The 21,189-nt window shown below is 42.6% G+C and overlaps 1 protein-coding gene across 2 annotated transcripts in view; it reads right to left on the bottom strand.

Moving 5' to 3' along the window:
- kif5ab (kinesin family member 5A, b) overlaps positions 1 to 20,374 on the bottom strand; it is a 76,156-nt gene extending 55,782 nt beyond the window's left edge. For both annotated transcript variants that reach the window (XM_084349559.1, XM_084349560.1), the window contains exon 1: positions 19,653 to 20,374. In XM_084349559.1, the coding sequence (XP_084205685.1) occupies positions 19,653 to 19,781 (129 nt within the window). In that variant the 5' untranslated portion in view covers positions 19,782 to 20,374. The remainder of the gene's footprint in view (positions 1 to 19,652) is intronic.
- Positions 20,375 to 21,189: the final 815 nt, after the last annotated feature.

Raw genomic sequence — 21,189 nt, 5'->3', positions numbered from 1 at the left:
GAGTGAAGTGATGGAGTGGAGAGGAGAAATAGAGTGGAGGAGTGGAAATCCGGCGAGGACAGAAGAAAGTAGACGACCCGAAACAAGTGACTGCATGTGGAAAAGACAAGGTATGAGAGGAAAACACAGACAAGGAGTAAAGGGGGGAAAGAAGGGAGAGTCTGTTTTGTAAGTTGCATGTCAGTTAACCAGCCTCGCAGTCAGGTCAGCCAACCTGCTAGCGATCAGCCGTTTAACAAGTCACGAAGTCAACCAGAGATATGCCGATTCGGCACGTCGGCTTGGATTGCCACTCAGCCAATTAATTACCAAGCTAGTGTCATTCAGCTGAAAAGTCAGTTCACCCAGTTATTTAGTCAACCACTCAGTTCAACAGTCACACATCAGCTAAGTGGAGTGGTGATGAGGATAGCGAGTGAGAGCAGTTGAGTCTCCTTAATAAAATATGCCTGACTGCTAATGAGCCTAAATTTATGTACAGCGTGTGAATTTATGTGTGTGTGGGTGGATGGACGAAGGGACAAATATATATACATATGTGTATAGGATGAGGCTAGGTAATGGAGAAGCAGAAACGCAGAGGAGTAATGATCAGTCAGTTGAAAGGATTTCTACAGAACTGGGATGGAGGGACGGGTCTCAGCCCAGAACAGACCCAATTAACTTTTGGTGCAGATCCGACATTTCTTCATAAACTTCTCAGGGAATAATGTATCTCAAACCACATTATCACCTGGACGCAATGATTTATTTCTTTATTGTCAGATTGTGCGTTGATAAAATGACAATATTTGTGTTCAAGTTAGAGTAATTAAAGGTGCAGAGGGAGGAGACTCAGCTTCCGTCTCTTTCAAGCCTGTAGAAAAGGTATTTCATCCCAAGACTGACAATAATGGTTTCTTATATAAACTGGATGTTCTGTTTAATGGACACGATTTATAAAGGCCACAAACCAACAGATCTACTTTCTGTCCTTATTGTCCTGAGGGTTGTATCGAGAGTGGGAGTGCGATGTTACATAAACCAGGCATTAAATCCATACAAGCGCTATGAGTCTTGTCCTATTCATGCCCCTGTAAGAGGAAAGAGGAAGATAATTTTCCTGTGGGGGAAGCACATTTATATTGCTGTTATTATTAAGGTAAAAAATCAACTTAGAATAACAGAAAAAGAAAGGCGTTTAAATGGTTTAGGAAAAAAGAGAACGAAAGTGAGAGCTGCTCCAGCCTGCTGCCACACAGGCTGCACCATCTTGCATGTCTTTATTTTAGATTGGTCTTAATACTCTCATCAATTGCCACGCTAGTGCTTTTTACAGTTACATAATCTGCTATAAAGAATATGACATTTTAGTCAGCACATGCCCTTTACATAAAAGCCATACAACTCAGCAGGATGCGCTAAACGGCGATTATTTCTGCCCCAGCAGTCTGGGATAAAAAGAAAAAAAACACCAATAATCCCCTGCACCTCCAAGTATTACATATGGGCCCTGCTGCCTCTCAGCCTTTTAAATGACACATTCAACAACAAGCCAGACACAAAATCCCAATGCACGCTAATTTGTCACTGGCTTGAATAATAAGTTCTGTTCCGGGCTTTCAAGGATGACTTCTCTTTTGGTTTAATCCCCAATTCATCATGTCCCCTTTTCTGTTCACGAGCACATTTGTCTTGGTGGATTTCAAGCCACATTCAATTTCAACAATTTGCATTCATCAGTCAATTTGTTCACGGGACCTTCCACCATAGCCAGTACAAATGTGTCACAGTAAAGATTTGTTTTTTGTCTATGATCAATAATGAATTATTGGTCGTGATGATGGAAGATGGAAAATTCTATAAAGCGCCAATATTTTACGGATCAGTAACAACAGGGAAGACAAAGCCGTCAAAGTCATTACAGCCATCCAGCAAAATCCGTCACCAAAAGCCCAGAGATCCCAAAATGATTTGAAAAGATGTTATTTACACCCTCAACATGCATTCAAGCTTGTGCATCCACTTTAAAGAAAAGAGTCTAAATAACGTCTCTTAAATATGGGGCCTTCCAGAGAGTTGAATTACACAGGACAAGCTCTTTGGAGCTTTTTTGTTTTATTGTTTCAATTGTTTTTTCACGTTTTAAAACAAGAACCCATCTACTTCAGCTGTTTCAGAGAGTGCTGCGACGCTGTTTTTCTGTGAAGCTCAAGGGATGTTTTGTCGACTACAAAACTTCACCTGACTTTCCATCGGCATTGGGGATGAGTTTTCATTTTGGGTGAACTTAGCCTTTAAGAGGAAAGTGACATAATAATAATGTTAGCCTACAAAGCAGCTCATAATCCCTTTCTGTGTTGCATTGGTTTAACATGCAGCCTGGTACTGTTCAATCAGTTGATACGATTGACGGACGGTAAAAAATGCATCACGTAAACAAGTATTTCAGTTCAACCTTGTGATCTTCCGTTTTTTATGTAAATATTTTGACCAGTATCTTGAGTTGACACGCTGAGATTAGACGAGATTTATTTCAGTCTGTCAGGAGAATCTAGTTTTCTTTCTGTTGCCGTTCAGTGTTTCTGTTCTGTTCCTATTTTATAAAGAAATGCCACTAAAGGAGAAAAAAAAATTCAATTTGTGCCACTCCCAAGAGCTGTGGCTGAAAAATCAGGCAGCGCTACTGCAGAGTAAAGCACTGAGTGGAAACATTTTCACAATGACCTCCCACTTCACAGACCTAGCTCTGCATAAAAGAATTTGTGAGGACAGTTTGGCAGAATCCAAACGTATTTCTCCTCCATTTTCTAATAAGATGAACAGCTTTTGTATTCAAGCGCTGTAATCACATCTGCAGGTACAAACAAGCTTCCCATCACAACTGATTAGGGCTGACTCTGTACCCAATGAGCCATTTTTAATGCTACACACATGCAGAGGGAGGGGGGAATCATGATGTGGTCTTCGTTGGGGTGAATAAAATGAGTCGGTTATATAAGCTGGATGAAAAACAACCCTTTGCCAATCATTTGTTCTGCTGGCTCCACCGCTGAAGCTCTAATCTGCTCCTGTGCTGCATAAATATGATAATAACATACATTTGCTAGACATTCTGTAAGCCGTCTATCTGCATGTCCATCTCCCAGCCTCTCGGCCCGGCTAGGTGGAGAAACAGCTACCTGTTTGGCTGTTTGTATAATTTAACGGATGTCTGTTCAATTATGTACATGCATGCTGATGTAGAACGCTGTAATGGAAAGCAAAGTGCATGAGTGCGTATGCGAGCGTGTGCGTGTGCAGATAATATATCTAATTATGCCTGTACAGTACACGCAGACATTGTTCACGGCCCTCTGCTTTGTGTGTGATGTCAAACACCCACACGGCCCGTCCAGCCTGCAATCTGCTGCCGACTGCCAGGAGGCAAAGAGGAGGTGGGTTTCAGGCAGAGAGAGACAGAGCGAGAGACAGAGAGAGAGAGAGAGAGAGAGAGAGAGAGAGATTTAAAAACTGCAATAATAAACAGAAACTGTGAGAGTCATTGGCAGTGGGCAAAGAATAGCCGACAACAAGTCTGAGCTGAACAGAACCAAGACAAGGAATGAAAGTAGATAATAAAGACATATAGTATAATCAGCTTAACCAGCAATGAAACGCGAGACTGAGAGACATTCAAGATCAGACATGAAAGAGGGGGGAGGTGGAGAACACAACAACAGAGACAATAATCTGAAGGAAAGAAAATGAGTTAACTCGAGCCAGGAGGGGAAAAAGGAAGGGGATCAGAGGTTGCAGCAGAGGCTGTTGAATATATATGGAGGTCTTCTGGTACACAGGGTTTAAGGCCCATGGGACTAGTGAGGCCCCTCTCTAACCAGAGGGCTTGGCAACGGCCTCACAGAACACGTGCACGCAGCATAAGGACACATTCAAATCTTGTCCTTCTGTCTGTGTGCAAACAATAACGAGCCACCAAACAACAGAGAAACCAAGAAACACAAACACGCTGAAAAGGAATCTTCTTGGCTGAATCCTTGGTAAACGTTGACGGCTTCGCCAATTAGCAGCTACCAGGTGGCTAATTTCTATTAGCAAACACACGTTGCTATGTGTGTTGTATTTCACTTCCATTCTGTGTTTGATGTGTTTTCATTTGTGCATTTAAAATCTTCCATAGTAGCGATCGTGTGGCTCGGAGCTAAGTGTTAAAGTGATAGTTGGGGTCTTCTGATGTGGGGTTATATGAGGTTCTTATACCCAGTCAGTGTATTACCTGCGGGAGATGACCATCAGCTCTCCCCCTGTGTGGAGAAGCAGCACGTAGCACCAACAGGGAAGCACAGCATTAAACTGCTAAAAAGGACTGACAGCAAGATGTGTTTTACCCACCTAAAAGAAGGCACACCTAAAAAACATATATCCCTTTTAGTGTATGCAATATTTTGAACATTTTTGGTGATTTACATTGCTGTCAGACAACCCTTTCCTTTGAGACTACATTCCCTCAACATCAATATTCCTACGCACAGGTGCAGCTGTGCCTGCCCTGCACTGTATTACGTGGCTGTCTGATAATGTAAAGCACCGAAAATGTTCAAAATATATGGTACACAACCATCTGCCTCCCTGTCGCTGCGACGCGCTGCTTCTCCACACAGGGGAAGAGCTGACAGTCACCTACTGCAGGAAATACACTGACTTGGAAAAACTACCCCACACAACCCCACATCAAAAGAATATCACTTTAACATATTGTAGTTTAGCGTTTATGCATGCTAACATTAGCTAATTAGCTCTTAACACAACTACAGCTGAGGATAATGGGAATGCCACTAGTTTTGGGCGTAAATCAAAGTATTAGAAGAGTTATGGTATCACCAGAGTTACTACCATCAAATAGTTGTAGACATTTCAGTCAAAATCAAATGTCAACCTCATAGTGGCAGTATATGACAAAAGTCAGGCTATCACCAAAGTCAGGAGGATACTTCTCTTTAGGATCAAATTTCAAAAATGTCACCTAGATCCCTCGAATAGCCTCGCTGAGATGTTTCAGTCTTGGTACAGACATTGACATCCATGTTGCTAGCATGGCTAAAAAATTATGTGTCACCAACTAGACTGTAAAGGTCTGCTCAGGTTCAGGCAGTGTTGCCAACTCTTTTCCGAAGTCCAGAAGGCGCTAAAAGTCACCAGATCACTTAATTTGCTCATTTGGTGACATCATTGCTGACTCATTTGCATACAGCTTGTATGACGGTTGCAGTGACGCAGAGATTACTTTAAGCCATACAAAAGACAGGCTAAATACAGAAATCCTGAGCCAGATAATCAATCACAAATTCACAACAGAGGGAGGGAGAAGATCTAGATCTAGTCAGAAAAAAGCTCAAACTCAGCTTTAACATATTTAATGTTACAAGCTCTAATACAGAGAAAGTTTCAGAGCGAGAGCATCAATGTATCCATGGAAAGTGACTACAACTGAGCTCCCTCTCCTGCGGCGTCCTACCTGCCCCACACGCCACACCTGCTCACAGCCTGCACACCGCACAAGAGGAGAGGATGAAACCCCAGCGCTGTGCAGCAGAGGAGCTGTAGACTGCTCTCTCTCTCTCTCTCTCTCTGCTTACTCTGAGCAACATTCATAGGAATAAATTACAGTATGATATATTTCTCACTTTTTCCCTGATGGTTTGAATAAGTTGCTTAAGTTGACACTGATCGCTTTAGAGAAATAAAGTCACTAATAGCGTCGGAAAAGTCGCTAATCTAGTGATAAAGACGCTCAGTTGGTAACACTGGGTTCAGGCAACGAAAACCACTTAGTTAAAGGCATAAGCTGTGAAGTTTTTGACCACTAGTAACGTTACAGAGGCATCATGAACATTCTTGATATGTTTTGGTGAGAATCAGTGAGAAAGAAAATGTTAAGGAGAGCTAAAAAAAACACACTAAAAAAACCCAACATGGCCAATTAATAGGAGACAAGATGCAAACAGCACTCTACGTCACACACCACCTACCCCAACCTTTTCCCTCAGAGGTTTTTCACTATAATTACCTAATGCTACATCCACAGACAGGTATTACTCACACGGCCACAAAAGGTCACTCGCCAGGAAAACATTGACCAGCTCCTTAATTTTTTTCTGTGGAGGCACCGTAATCATATCCACAAGAGAAAACTCCCTCTGCATATATTGAATATCCAGTGACTGCCAATACTTGCTGTGAGGGAACAATACTCTCCAACACACTCACACACATTTAGATCCCATTCAGGGGGGTTTAATTCATGTCACATCCTTCCTCTCCATCCAGTATCACCCCAAAACATCCCTCCTACTAACCAGCAGATATATAGCTACACATTTTAAAGGCAGAGCTGGATGAGATGATAAGAAGATTAGGCATGTGCTTCTCCTCCTCCTACACATTGGTGGGCTGACAGGCAGGCAGCTGCTCATTTTGTGCTCCGTGGCTCCTTTGCAGTGGTTCGGCGTTGGTGTGTAAGCTCGACTAGGGGCAGAGAAGGAAAAAGAGAAGGGAGTCCTATTTTCCCCTTATCAGACTCTGTGTGTGTCTGTCTTTGTCAGTCTCTCCCCACAAACTCATCAACTCTCTCCTCTCTCTCCTCGCACACACAAACGCAAGCACAGACACAGTGAGACTGACAGAAGAGAGCAGTTGAGACTGCCAATGCCTGCTCCATCCGTCAAGCTAATCAGGCTTCAAGTCCCAGATAACGGCATCATTAGCGAATCTTCGACAACAGAAAACCCATCAAAACTGCAAAAGCTCCAGTCGTGCATTATTACCGAACATTACTGTATTTCATAATGCACCCTAGTCTGAGCAGAGTCGACTGGCACAATGCCTTCAGGGCAAAGCAGCTCGCAGTGCCTCAGATATACAGTAGTGAAGACTGAATGCTCGAATGGGGTGCTGGTTGTATTTCTGAGTTGTCTTGCAGCTACCTTGTACGTATCACAGCACATTTTTGGGCTGTTTTACTAAAGATCATGCTTAGAGAAGCAAAGTTTACCACCAAACATTACATTATTTTCCTGCGTCGAGCTATTTATTGAAGATCCACGCGCTGAAGTGGAGCAATTAGTCCTCCATCAAAGTGGAATACTCTGCATAATTTATCACTGTGAGTGAGGGAAGCAGGAGGCAGAGAAACGGGAAAAGGGAGAGATTGAGCTTTGTTGATTGAGTTTCCACGAGAAAACAGAAACCACATCAACCTCCCAGTGGACATTAGTGGAGCGAGAAAAAAGGGACCACATTGGCATCCAGCTGAGGAGATAGAGTAACTGATCGTGAGAAACAGATGAACTGAGATGATAGCCCAGAAAATTACAGGACGGACAGACACAGAGAGAGAAAACACGGCAACACACATGCTGGCAAAGCTTCTTTGATTGAATTTCGAGTGTGTCTGGAAGATGACACATCCTCTCCAAGTATAGCACGACCCAACTGTCTTTTAGGGCTGGATATAAAGCCTCAAGGCCTCTTTGATAAAAAATACGTGTCTGCAGCAAAGTCAGAAACTGTACTGAAAGCTGACAGTAAATGTCGGGTGATGTTCATAATCTTGTTTACTTATTAAGGATGAGGTCCTGAATTAAATCCATTTTAATCCATCCATTATAATTCATTCAGAGCCATGTTTGTGGCCACCTGGCGAATGTACAGTAAATCCAATATTCACTCCTTTTCAGCTCTGTTATCTGTCTCTTCAGCTGCTTATGCTCCACCAGCTAGTGTCTAACTGTGTCTGTCTGCCGTTTGATAATGAGCAGGTATTGTAAAGTGGGTTTTTAGAGGTTTTTTCCCCTGAAAACAGTGTTGAAAACAACACTAACAGAGCGGAGAGAGCGAATCAAAACTATAAAGTTCAACTCACTTTCTCTATGAAACTTGAGGTGATAATTCTCCGCTGGTTCATCACTAAGTCAGTACTTTCACTTTGTCACATTGTATTTCGCACATTATTATTACACTGTAAAATATGACAGATTGACTTTATTTAAAAGAAATCAGGGAAACCTATTACCTCAAAATTACCAAGTACAGTAGTCTCTGACTCTTTTAAAGTAAAGTCAACTTTTAAAACCCACAGTGTAAGAAAATGGTGGATATAGCCGTGAATGGACCAGCATTTTGGGAAATACACTTAATTGCTTTCTTGTCTCGAGTTAGATGAAATGAGAAGATTAGATGTCACTCTCATGCCTCTGTGTTAAATCTACAGCAGCTGGTTAGCTTAGTTTAGCAACAAAGGCTATGAACACAGCACAACAGCTTGCCCTCTTAAGCTGACTGATTAATACGTGATGTCTGTAGCAGGTTGTTATGCAGTGACTTCCTTGAGTCTTGTTGTCATGAGGTTGCCAGACAACCAGCGAGATAGAAACTGCAAATTAGTGAGCTTTTATTCTGACACCTCTGGACTGAGGCAGGAGGCTAGCTGTTTCCACCTGTTTTCGGCTGTTGCTACATTTAAGTATTTTAATGGAGTGTCAAAAGCTGGTAAAGTGCAAAAAAAAAAGAGGTTATTTAAAGGTCCAATTAGTAAGAATTCCCAACTTGTCAAATACTGACGCTTTGGGATGTCAGGTGACCCGACCTACAATCCCGAAGTGTCAGTATTTAACTGTTGGGAAACCCAAAGTGTCAGGATTTTGGGGGTTGGGAATGAGACTGAAAAATCAACTTTCTTACAAACTGAACCTTTAAACTTTTACAATTTAATGACAACTGAGCAAACTTTATCTGCTGATGAAGATCATGTGACAAGACCGCAATACGGTGGCCCTGAAGTGAAAACACAACAGAGTATAGTAAAACACGCCCAGATAGCAAAATTGTACCAGACATCCTCATCCGGCCCACATACCGCTTGGAACAATGGTACTTGGGCGGTCTGCTCCTGTTTGCCAGATCGGAGCCACAAGCAGGCAGTAGCATGGCCAGATGCCATCGTGCCACGCGGTATGTGGGCTGGATGAACGTACGTGGTGCAGGCCAGATCTGGGCGTAGCAATGTTGCTACCTGGGCAACAGCAAATAGCAAAACACAACAGCAAATAGCAAAACACAACGGCAAATAGGAAAACACTGAGTTGTTGTGATTTGCACTTCAACTCAATTTTGACAATTTTCGATTGTATATTTTGGGCAAACTTCTTGTACACCCGCTTAAGTACAAAATACATAAAAGATTTCATGACTGTTTAGGGTTTGTTTGACACTGATATCAGAATCGGAAATTCCTCCGATACAGCCTAAATGATCGGTATCTGCGAGTACAAGAGTCTACACAGATCCACGTTTTTTTATTAGAAAAAACATGCAACTTAAAAGATTTGTACTGTACAAGTAAGCATTACGTAACAAAACATCTATACAGAGTTGGTAGTACACAGCATGAAGGATTATTTTGGTATCAGCAATGAAGCTCAGGGATCACATCTGGACAAAATCTCAAACGTTTAAATGATACAGCCCTTTCTTTATTGTGTGGAAAAGAGCTCAAGTCCACATGTACAGCCAGGAGAGCCCAGAAGAACCTCTATCAGCAAAGTACACAGACAAAGATACCTAGTTCAAATAGACTGGCAGTAAAGATCCTGCAGAGACTGAGAGAACAAAAGAGGTTGAAAGAGAAGGAGACTGAGGAAAGTGAAGACAGAGATGCCTCATTATCTAAATGACACTGTTCCAGTATTTGCTTGAAATGTCATGTCTGATTGTGCCACCAGCCTTCACATGCCTTCCAGTTATTTACCTTGTAAATTTCATGAAATCCCACAAAAAAACAGAAATAAACCTTCAGAATGAAATGAGTTGTCTCACATAAATTGGGATCAGTGACCTCGGCCTGAGCAATGAGTTTCGATTACAACCTGATACGCTCTGAGAGCCCAGCTATTAGCTGTCCTCCCTCTCACAGGGAATATTTGATGTCAAAAGAAATATGGCCTTAAGGACTTGAAGTCATCACCTCCATTTCAGCCAACAGCCACCTGCGCTCAGCTTGATCTGCGTACAACTAAATCCAGTCAAAATTAATTCACATGAGATAAAAGCTTGCTCCTGACAGCGGCTTTGTCTCTGCCTGTGCTGCTTCAGCACGACAGGGAGGAAAGCCAAACTCATTTAGCATTTAATACTCAGGAAATCTTGGTTTTCAGGCAGCAAGCTTACCTTTAAAAGCTTCCTTTCTAAGTGCTAATGCAGCTCTGAAAGTGTAAAACAAACCAATCAACACTTACTTACGCTGTCGAAATAGACTGTGCATCAATTTATCACACATATAATTCTATCTGAATGTTTTTCGTATTGAAAAGAGGGGCCTATTGTATCATCCGTGAGGGGATATAACCACAAAAAATTGCACTAAAGAAGCTCTCTTCTTGAGAGTGAAGCCATGTTAAGAAAGAAAGCCCTTAACCGAGCGATCAATCCCTCTCCACCAGTAATTCAATTTGCACGTAACCCTGTGAGCCAACTGCATTGGCTAAATCTGGCGAGAAGTAATGCTCCAATGAAATGATAATGCAGGCAACTTATAATGCAACAACCGCAGACATCTCTCACTCTGTGCCAAATTGAAATAGAGGTTCTGTGTGGTCCTGGTCCGCAGTTTCAATTAAATCTCAATCCAGAGCCTCGACACTGTGACTGATCCTCAAAAGCACAAGTGCCGAAGGAAGACACATGCAGTAATCCACCAGCTACGCTAACGAGCTGCGCCAGACCATCCGTATGAGCCCTATTAATGACCACATGTGCCAGGGAATGAATAATAAATGACACAGAAGAAGATGTAGAAATGTGGAAAACATAGGCTCACATTTCTATCAACTTGTGTACGCTGGCAGCAATTATAAAACCCAGCGAAGCGAAGAGAGTAGCTGGGTGGAAAATGAAGCAATCCAGGAACTAGTAGTGAGCAATGATTTAAATTTGCTGTAAAAATCAACAACACGGTTTTAGGGATTCTCTTTTGTAATTCAGCCGCAACTAATGACGGAGCCGTGCAGCGAAGAATTCAGATAATAAAAGGCCCGCAGAAAAAAAATAAAGACGTGAATGGTTTTAAGAGTTTGCTTAAAATGTAATTAATTAGAAACACAGGGAGATAGATGAGGTGAAGTGAGAGGGCAAAAAAAAAAAAAGTTGTGTTGTGATAATCGACGTTCCCACTGGGAGCCACAAAGAAACAGTTTCATGGTGCTGTAGCCTGGAGAAGTGTTTCTGAAAGCCTTGGCAGGGACCAATCTGGGGCCATGTGAAGATTAAAATAAGCCTGAAATTCATGTTTGCCAAGATTTACCAACTCTTTCTGAAAACAATGCTAAATATGATTAACCTAGAACAAAACCGTAAAGGAAAGTGTGCTTGAAAGCAAGTCTCCCCTGAGAGAGGAAGAAGTGACCTAGAGAAGGACGTCAATGTTCTCAAGTGACACATCAATAAACCGAACTGTGATTAATTAAAGGAAACAGAAGTCCTGCGCATCCAGAGGGCAGAGATGCTGCTTTTGTCTCCTTGGGATCTCCTCCTCGCTGGCCTATTACCATGCTAATATAGCACCGACTGCTCGGGGTCTTGGCGCGTGCACACACGTGTGCGAACATGTGCAGTCGGATACGATGTACTGCCCACAGACGCCGAGGGCAGACGAAGGGACCAGGCGGCATCCGGGGCAGGGCCGTGGCTAATGAGCAGAGGATGCTCCATTAACGCTCCCCGGAGCTGAGAGCCCGGTCGTCACAGCCCACTTCTGTCATAAAGGGACAGAAATGGGCAGGAAAAGTGTTGACGAACTGGCACAAGCTTATCTAACCCTGGCATGAGTGCACGCTGAGTAAAAATAAAGACGGCGGAAGGAGCTGGCAGCTAATATGCTGCTGAGTGTGGCTGCTGACTAAATTGGTGTCAGTTTAATGTTAATACAGGGAGAAGATGGGAGGGAGAGCTGGCAGCCCTTATAGGTATGGGTTGTGGGTAGGTAGATTAAATTCATAAGGGTACAGTAGTGTCGATAAGAATATTGATTTTGCTCTTGAAATACAGCAAAATTAATCTCAGCCTGTTTTTCATTTGAAGTAAACTTCAATACAGTCACTTGATCCCCTTGCATTTAGGCTCCTGATCGACAGCGGCTTTTCCCTTGACGCCATTAAAACCTGTGAGCAGCCTCTATACCTAACTTAATGAGACAACGGCCTTAGCTGAGCTTACTCTCTCACATCTTCCCAAAACTGCTGCTGAGTCATGGGGAAATGAGCAGCAAGATCATTACACCATGAAATACAGCTAGACGGAGAAAAAAAAATAGTGTGAAGCGAGCATTGAGAGAGAGAGAAAGAGAGAGAGAGGAGGGGAGATGAGGTCCTTATCCCATGTGGTAGCTGCTGTGATGGTGGCGTCCAACAGGAAAAAATGAGAGCAGATCTTGACCCTGCGCAGCAATCCCATTACGCTGCCTAATTGGATAGGGTGTGTGCAGAGCAGTGATAGAATTAGAGCACTAAAGCGTGCACCGGCGTGGGCATGAGGCGAGCCCTTTGGACCTCCATCTCAGATTCTGTTTGGTTTGGAGACAGTTAAAGCCATGGCAAAGTAATATCCTTGAGGAGAAACAGCTCCAGTGGAACTATAAATAACAAAAGGTATGAGACAGGTAGACGGCTTTACCCAGCGCCCGACATGCACTGTCAACAGTTTGTTTCAACGGCAGCTGTTTTCTCCTCCTATTTTCTACCTAATCAAGAAAGCGAGATGAGAAAAAAGAAAATCAGCTCTCAGGCGAGCACGCAGCTCCATCACAAACCAGATATCCTAGAAACTAAGTGGCCACTGATGAATAATTGGTTAATTTTTAACAGCATTACATGCCTATTTTCTGCAACAGTAGCACAGCATATGATCCTAATTCATTTTCATGAATCCTAGAAAATGCTTTCAGGAGAAAATAAGTTCCTTCTTGTGGAAATTGTGAGCTTTACTGCAGCATACTCTGAACCCTCTGATAAGATTATTATAATCCTCTATTCTTCCAAAAGATGTAAACAAGGTGTATTTCGCAGCAACATTTAACACCCTTGAGTTTCTATAGTAGACCTGTAAGCGCACAAGAGAAGCGCAGCCAAGGAAAGGTAATCCATAGAATTATAAATGGTGTGCAGAAAATAGAGAATCAATAGTTCTTTAATGCGCACATTTCATTTGGACTCAGGTGGACGGATCCATTCCACCGCAAATAAGTTCACCTCCTGCCATCTATCAAGGCCAGCCCAACCCCAAAAATCAAACAGCTTCATGTGGCAGTGACAGGGAGGTCAGTGAGGAAGTAAGGGACTTGATATAAAGGATGTTTTAAACTATAGTCAACACAACCTCTCAGCGTGTAAACACACACGAACGAACACACATTAACAGCCCGAGGTTGACTCTGACAGGATAATGGCTGACAGTTCGGGCAACAAACATGAAGACCTTTCTTGTTGTTTTTTGTATTTGGGTTCAAAACTGAGTCGGTCTGGTCTTTCCCTCTGATGCAAGCTCATTAAAATTGTACCTCTAATCTTGGAAGTGGTGGCTCATGATAACGAGTAAGACCTGTAGTTGAAGACGCCGCAGAGGTAAAATCCAATTTGGAGATTTTCATCATTTAAAATGGCTCTGTGGAAACGTCGGTGTTGTGCTGGAAGCCCGTCGTTAATTCATGTTAGACGTCAGCTAATGTTGGCGAGGCACTCGAAAACATGCATAAAGTAAAGTCACATCCTCTGGACTGTCGCGGAAAACCTGACCTGAAATCCACAGTCCAGCAGCATTAAACAATTTAAAGGAACACTATGTAGTTTTGGCGAAGACATTTTAATCAGCAGATAAAGATCTTTTTTGACTGATCTTTTTTTATGTCTTACCCTAACCTTAACTAAATAAACAAACTCTTTGTTTTCATGACTGAATAAATATACTGATTGTTTATATGTGGCGGACCCTGCCACATTTCTAGCTTCAAACAGTGTTCTGGGGACCTTGTTTTCCTCTCAGAACAGCTTGTTTAATCAGTTAAGGAAAAAAATAAATATGTCTGAGTTTGTATTATTACCTCATAAATATTGAATATTTTTAATATTTAAATTCTGACTTTGAATTTTTTCCCCAGTGCCCCTTTAAACAAATTGACCACAGGCTTGTGTCAGCAACCGAGAGAGACAAACAAGGACAGGGTTGATTTTTTTACATTACATTAAGATCTGCTCACATGTGGCCGACACAAAAGTGATTAACACATGTACATTTCAAACAATTGTTAAGTATAGCCCATACAAAATGAAGAGGTGTCGAAAAATTTGTGTCAACAAGATATGTCAAACTACCATTCCCCCTTAAACTCAGTGTCCAGCCAGAAATAATCACAAGGATTTGCAACAACAGCAGCCAAATGAATCATACAGTTATTTCACTTTGGACAAAGGGGTTTAAAAGAGATGCTTCTTATCCTCCTCAGTACTCGTGAGGCTCCTAAAGCTCTTGCAGCTTAAGTGGATAAGACAACAAACGATTATGGAGTGAATAGCACAGGTCTGAAACTGCAGTTATTTCTTTTTAGACTCCTAACTCATACCTAATCATCATAAACTGTCACTGGTATGATGCATATATGCATTCAGGTTATTTTTAATAAGCCTGGCCTACACAGAGAACGTATGGCACTGGCATGTAATATCTATATGTCACCGCCTGCGAGCAAGAAAAGAAGAAAATTCCATATCTCGCTGCCTCAGAGACGGCCATGATCGTTTATTTATTCATAGAACTGAATCCAAGGCTTGATTCATCGTGGCAATCGTTCTCGCCTGCCAGAAGATTAGGAGGGACAATCTGGCCCTTGTGATGCTGCATTACTGCAGACAGTGAAATACTGGAGACAGCTGTGTCACTCCACTGTGGGGCGAACACAAAGGCCGAGCCCCGGGGCAGTACGGACTGAGTATGGCTATTACTGTTGCACAGACACTCCACAGGTGGCCACGCTCGTGAAATGACAAAGGAATAGTAATGTGGGATGTGACATATTGCTGTTGTCATTAAAATTACTCATGGGAAAAATTGTGTTGCAACGTCTGAGAGTGCTTCTGTTGGGAAACACGACGGTCTAACTCACCTGTTAAAAATGTAACCCACTTCTTTTATGATCCAACATTTCAGGGCCGAATGACGGACTCTTGTGTCTGTGCTGCTGATGAGTTTTGCACCGCTGCTCCAGACTTCTTTCACCGCACTGACTCACTGCTGATGTCAAGTGGATGCAGCAGTGGACATAGTCCGTGATGGTAGCGAAGTCACCATCAGTTCCCGAGTGCTCAAGGTGACGTCTGAGTTGAGTCTAGACAAACGCGTCTTAGTACTCAGGTCCGTGGCTGAGTAATCACCTTAAGTTTAAAGCTGCACTAATCACATTTTTGTATTAGCAATGGATCGAAGGACAGTGAAAGGACTGTATAAATGGGTTACTCATAGACAAAACCATTGATAACTATCACTGGACTCTGCAGTTTTGCACAGTTTCTTGGAGCATTTTAGCATCTCTCAGCTCAATATGCAACTTCACTGTTTTGATTCAATCTCACCACTCTTATCAATCTATATCTTGGCCACAGAGAGCAGCTGTTTTCAGTCAAAAGGCTCTCATAATGAGCTGTTCTACGAAGAAGGACTCCTTTATGGAGAAACAGACGGCTACCAAAGATCTCTCAGAATATTAGCTTCAGATTATGGTCTGAGAAAGGTATTAGTCACTCAGAGCACTGCTATGAGGAGGGAGTCTTTGTGTCTGCTGAACAGTTTAAACAGAAATACAACTTGATAATGAGAGATTCCTTCAGCTACCTGCAATTACCTGTCTTCATTAGCGTCGATCTCAAAGACCGGTGGGATTTACATACTGTGACACCTGTGGAGCAGTTGTGTCATGCTGACCAACCACGGTTTTAAACTATCTCCAGAGTGTATTAAGCTCTTATGTCAAGATTAATAATACTCGATAAGAAAAGCTCCAAACCTGGGAATAAATCTGGATAGGGAACTGTGGGGTGACTTGTGCAAAGATGGTGTTGCCTCTACTTTAAACTCCAGATACAGATCACTGCACCTAAATGTAATGGCAGAGGGTATGTGACATCCTGTCCAACATTCACAGAGTTGTCTTTCCATTGGATCTGGAGATTTGTGTACTGAGTAGAGAAGAGTAGCCACACTATAAGGCTCACAAAAAGTTTGCTGGCATAGCTGCGTACCCCGAGAGAATATCATGTATTGATTGAGGAGTAGGAGAGAGTAAAACATCTCACAAGATATAGCAAGCTTTTTTGGATTATATGGAAAACCTCCATACATGTGGATGTTCTTGACTATATGATCCTTGAGATGAGATGTTGCACCAAGTCTCTCAATGTTTTGTTTTGTTTATTCACTTTATTTTGATTTGTTTATTGCTGCCATTTTCTGGTTGTATGTTGCCTGTTTTAGAAAGGCAAAATAAAATATTCTAAAAAAAATAAATAAAAAAAAACCCTCTCATAAACTCACTGTAGGCGACTAGCTGGTGAACATAGCGAAGCACTTAGCAGCTGAAGAGCTACATATTTCCCTCGGGAGATGTTGGGCACCAAAAGCTTATTGGACTTACATACATTCATCAGGTCGCCAGAAGCACAACTCCCAACGGACGTGAATTTTCCTCCGTGTCTGCTGGATGTAGCAACAATTTTACGAGGTGATAGAATATCAGTGTTGTAACTGCAGAAATCAATTATTGCTGCTTTTGAGACGCATTAAATAGATTTTGAAGAATACAACTTTTCTCTTACAAATTAAAAGCACAATTTTCAAGCCATTAAATGCATCGGGTTAAATGCAAGGGTTTTTCAGCTACAACCCCTTGTCTGCTCTGATCAACTAATACTTCAGTTTGCTCTAATTGTGCTGCTCTTACACTGTGTTTAGCCTGTCACAAACAAATAATGAAAATGTCTTTGTAACCAACTCAATAGAAAAAGCTACATAGTCTTCCTTTAAGTAATCCCTGTTAGAATAATATAATGTATAAATAATGTTTTGTATTTTGTTCATTCTTTTTGTCATGATGCAGCTCTAACAGTAGAAACTCATGAATATTTAGGGGGGGAGGCTTGAAAAGATGCATTGCTTGTTGTTTAGGTGGATGTGTCATATTCAGATGCAAATCTAAGTCCGACTCATTAAAAATTCACTTGAAATTTGATCAGCAGTCTACGCCTTTTTGCTCCGGTATGAAAACACTCCACATCCTAACAGACAGTCAGAGATTCCCAATGTTTTGAGGCCCCCAGAGATGTTCCTTCATCAATTCGGGGCACACCAGCACACCATCTTCCAAGATCTTCAATCTCTCCAAGTCCCTTCCTGCCTGCCACCCGGTTGCAGCCGAACCATCACTCAGCAACTCAAATCATTGCCTCTGTCAGTTAACAAGTTCTGGAAGGATCAGACAAATGTGGGGCCATCAGTGCTGCCCAGACTCGGATTGTTTTTTATCTACCGTCAGAATGTGAGCGCTTAGTTGTCGCTATGGGGTCCCTGCAGTGTGCCTGCCTGTCTGTCGGCCTGATATTTTAAATCCTGATCCAATCTGACGTGCGCAGCATTTAAACTCTCAGGAGACTTTGTTTTTTTTTTTTGTTTTGTTTTTTTCTCTCATAACTTCGTCTGAGAGTTTTCCCGAGCTACGAGAGAAACGCTACAGACGGTAAAAGACGCACTCTGAATACATTTGCACACCTTGAAAACCCTCCTGCAAGCCTCCAAAGTAATTACGTTCACAAAGATGAATACTGTACGCACACTTCTGTGATTACAGTCATCTGAACGGAGGCAAAGAGAGGGGCGGTCAGTACATAAAATGAATGGGAATATGAGTAGAGAGCTGCTTCTGCTTCCAGGCATTATCGGCTATGAAGGCTCCTGCTGCGATTCAGGAGTGTAGGTAGGGAAAGACAGCAGTGCAGAGTGTATGTCGGCCTTTCATAGGTTAGATGAGTTTACTTTATTTCTACTCATACTGTTTCCAACTGTCATCATCTGGAGATTAATATGAAGCATGCATTCCTTCTGGCTAACACAAGCCTGATGGAGCAGACACACTCACATCAAATAAATCTTTCAAGACAGTAATTCAAGAAGATCTGACTTTCATACTGAGATACAGCTGTTTAAGATAACCTCATCATCTACAAGAGTGAACATCTGAATCAATGTTTCATTCTTCTGCCGCCTTCAAACACACCCAGAACACATTTAAATACAGCAGTGGAGGCTGACGCAGGATTGAATGATCACAAGCTGCTGTAATGCCAAACCTGCCATTCACAAATAGCATCAAAATAATGTGATAATGAGCGTTCGCTCTGTTTGGGGAAGACATCCCGCTGGTACAACCAGGGTATACAAGACAGCCGCGCAGGGGTATCTGCCCCAACAATGCTGTCTTGCATTTTAATGTGTGTGAGTGTGTGTTTGTGCATGTGTGTGACGACAGTAAGCCGATAGGGATTTTCTGCTGTCTTGATCATCACTTCAAGTCAAGCCTCAGGCCAAATGGGTGTGGATCTCTCTCACTCTCTCTCTCCTTTTGTTACTGCTGGAGAGAACTGTGTCTTAGGAGTGAAATGCATGGATGTATACTGTACAGCACATGTGCATGTTGCAGCACCTGCTTGTGTATGTACTTGTGCATGTGTGTGTGTGTGTGTGTTAGCCTTGCCCCAACAAGGACAATTTGCATTTAGAGCACTCTAATCGTCCACGGCATGTTGCTCACAGCCATCAGATTGATCAACATTTTACAGCTTGGTTCATTTTCATCGCTGCTGCGCAACAGTGACAGCAATCATCAGCTGATAATCAGCCAAAAACCCATTCACCGGACAGAAACAAGCCTACAGAGCACCACCATCATGACTCTCAGTAGATTTGCAGCACCAGATAAATCAGCGGTGCATTAAAGGCTGACTGGACTACACAACAAACATCTTCAGCAATCAATCAATCCTGCATAATTCTCGGAGTCAGGAAACACACCGAAATCCAGCAGATCGATACCATAGAGGCAGGAAATGATGAGGCACGGCGTGGGATCACAAAGGTGGGGTCGAGATCCAAGTTCTCAGGATTGTAGGGCTCGCTCATCTCCGGGCTGAATTTCAAAATGAAAGGGACGATTCTGGCAAATCATCCCAAAACATGACATGTGTGGCAAATCATTCATCAGTTAGATCTAGCCCCTTTTTTCCTCCAGCCCCAAAATGACAGGTATCAGGAAGCCTCCTTGCTCCACACACACACACACACACACACACGCACACACACCTGGATGGTGCAGCATGCTGATCAGAGTATTGATAGAGGCTACACTCAGTTTGATCCCTATCAGAAGCCTTTAAGCCCTCAGTCTTGTCTGGCCAGTATCTGATGTGTGTGCCAGATGAAAAGTGTAACCCCTAGCGTCAGTGCTCATGGACTGCATGGAAAAGGTGACCAAAAAAAAAAAGAAAGAGAGAGAGAGAGAGAGAAAGGGCTGGTTAGGAATAACTTACCCCGAAGATGACAGTGTCCTCTCTGTGAAATACAGGGATGAACTTATCTCCTCGGCTAATTTCGGACTTGTTCAGTGGACGAAATCGACACAACACCTTGATATTGCATTCCGCGTTACCATCAGCCATTGTGGGGGATAAATAGTAAGTGGACGCGCGTCCAAAAAGATAGAAAAAGGGGGTTTTCTTTAGCTAATGGAAAAAATAAAAATAAAAAAAAATCCCTGTGTAACCTTTTTTAAACCACCTGCACGCAGCCGCTTCTATACCCACATGCGAAGCGAGACTGGCACGCGAAGCATTTGGGAGAATGGGCAACTACGAGTTTTTTGGGGAGAGACTACACAGCCACGTTGATTCAAGAAACGTCAAACAAAAAGAAAGAAAAAGAAGCCGTTTGACAGCGTTTTCTTTTCTCAGGAAGCCCTCGGAGCAAACTTGAAGCGCTGGAGAAGAAGAAGAAGAAGAAGAAGAAGAAGAAGAAGAAGAAGAAGGTGGAGAGTGTATAGTCCAAACTGGTCCGCTCGGTAGTGTCTGGATGGGCTGCTGCCTCCTCACAGGCATGCCTTGCATCACTGTCAGCCGTGCTCTCTCACTGGGGGCGGGGCGTGTGTATCCTCTCATCAGCACCGCTGAGCACAGGGACCGAGGAGCAGGGAGAGAGCTCCAACTCTGCTTCTTATCCCCGCGACCACAGCCACACGGAAAAGTTTCGACTTGCACTCAGGCAGCTACAGGTAGCCTGCTTCGTGCATCTGGTGGGATATTTGCTGTGGACAGAGGTTTTTTGAGGAGAGCATCTCATTCTTTTTTTTATTTATTTTTTGGTCTGCACCAGACTGGCAGTGGTCGTCATGGCAATGCTGTTTTGCATGACAAGATGGGTAGTCATGTGGGAACCAGAGGCTCCATCATTTTTTTTTTTTTTTTGGCCTTGAGATTTAAAGGGGCACTCCAGCACTGCACTTTCATCACAGGTTAAAGGACAGGTTTGAAAGGCAGAATGATAGAAACTGAAGCAGCTAAGGTATCCATCCCTGACTTGTACTTTCAGGGTTCAATCTCCAGTCACCCTGGAGTCTAGCTACATGTCCCACAATGCAACTGAAGTGTCCCTACACCCTTACTTACTTGTAAACACCAACAACCCCAGTTCATAATTCATGAAGTGAGAAGGCAGAACAGGCCTACATTATACAACTGTTTTCAAGGGCTAATTACTCCTCACGTGAATAAAGAGTTTCATGTGTAAAATCACTGAAGTGCCCCTTTAATAACACATCTGCCAGATGTTCCTCTAAAGAGCTACAGTAAGGATGAATAAAGCTATATCCTGGTACTTAGAATAGGCTTACATTAAAAATGAATACATTCACATTTTAATGAGGATTGTGAAATAATTAAAGGCAAGCCATTCATGTGACAGGCTTTACCCCAAGAAACAGAGGACAATGTTGAAAATGCTGTGCCGTAGTGCACTGGTTTGTCTTGTTCTATATACAAGCTTTTATTGCCACTGCTCCTATATTTTTCTTTT

The sequence above is a fragment of the Pagrus pagrus genome, assembly GCF_965226575.1.
Source record: "Pagrus pagrus genome assembly, chromosome: 3".
Lineage (NCBI taxonomy): Eukaryota > Metazoa > Chordata > Actinopteri > Spariformes > Sparidae > Pagrus > Pagrus pagrus.
Note: the sequence above shows the minus strand (reverse complement) of the source record. Positions and strands in the feature narration are given on the sequence as shown.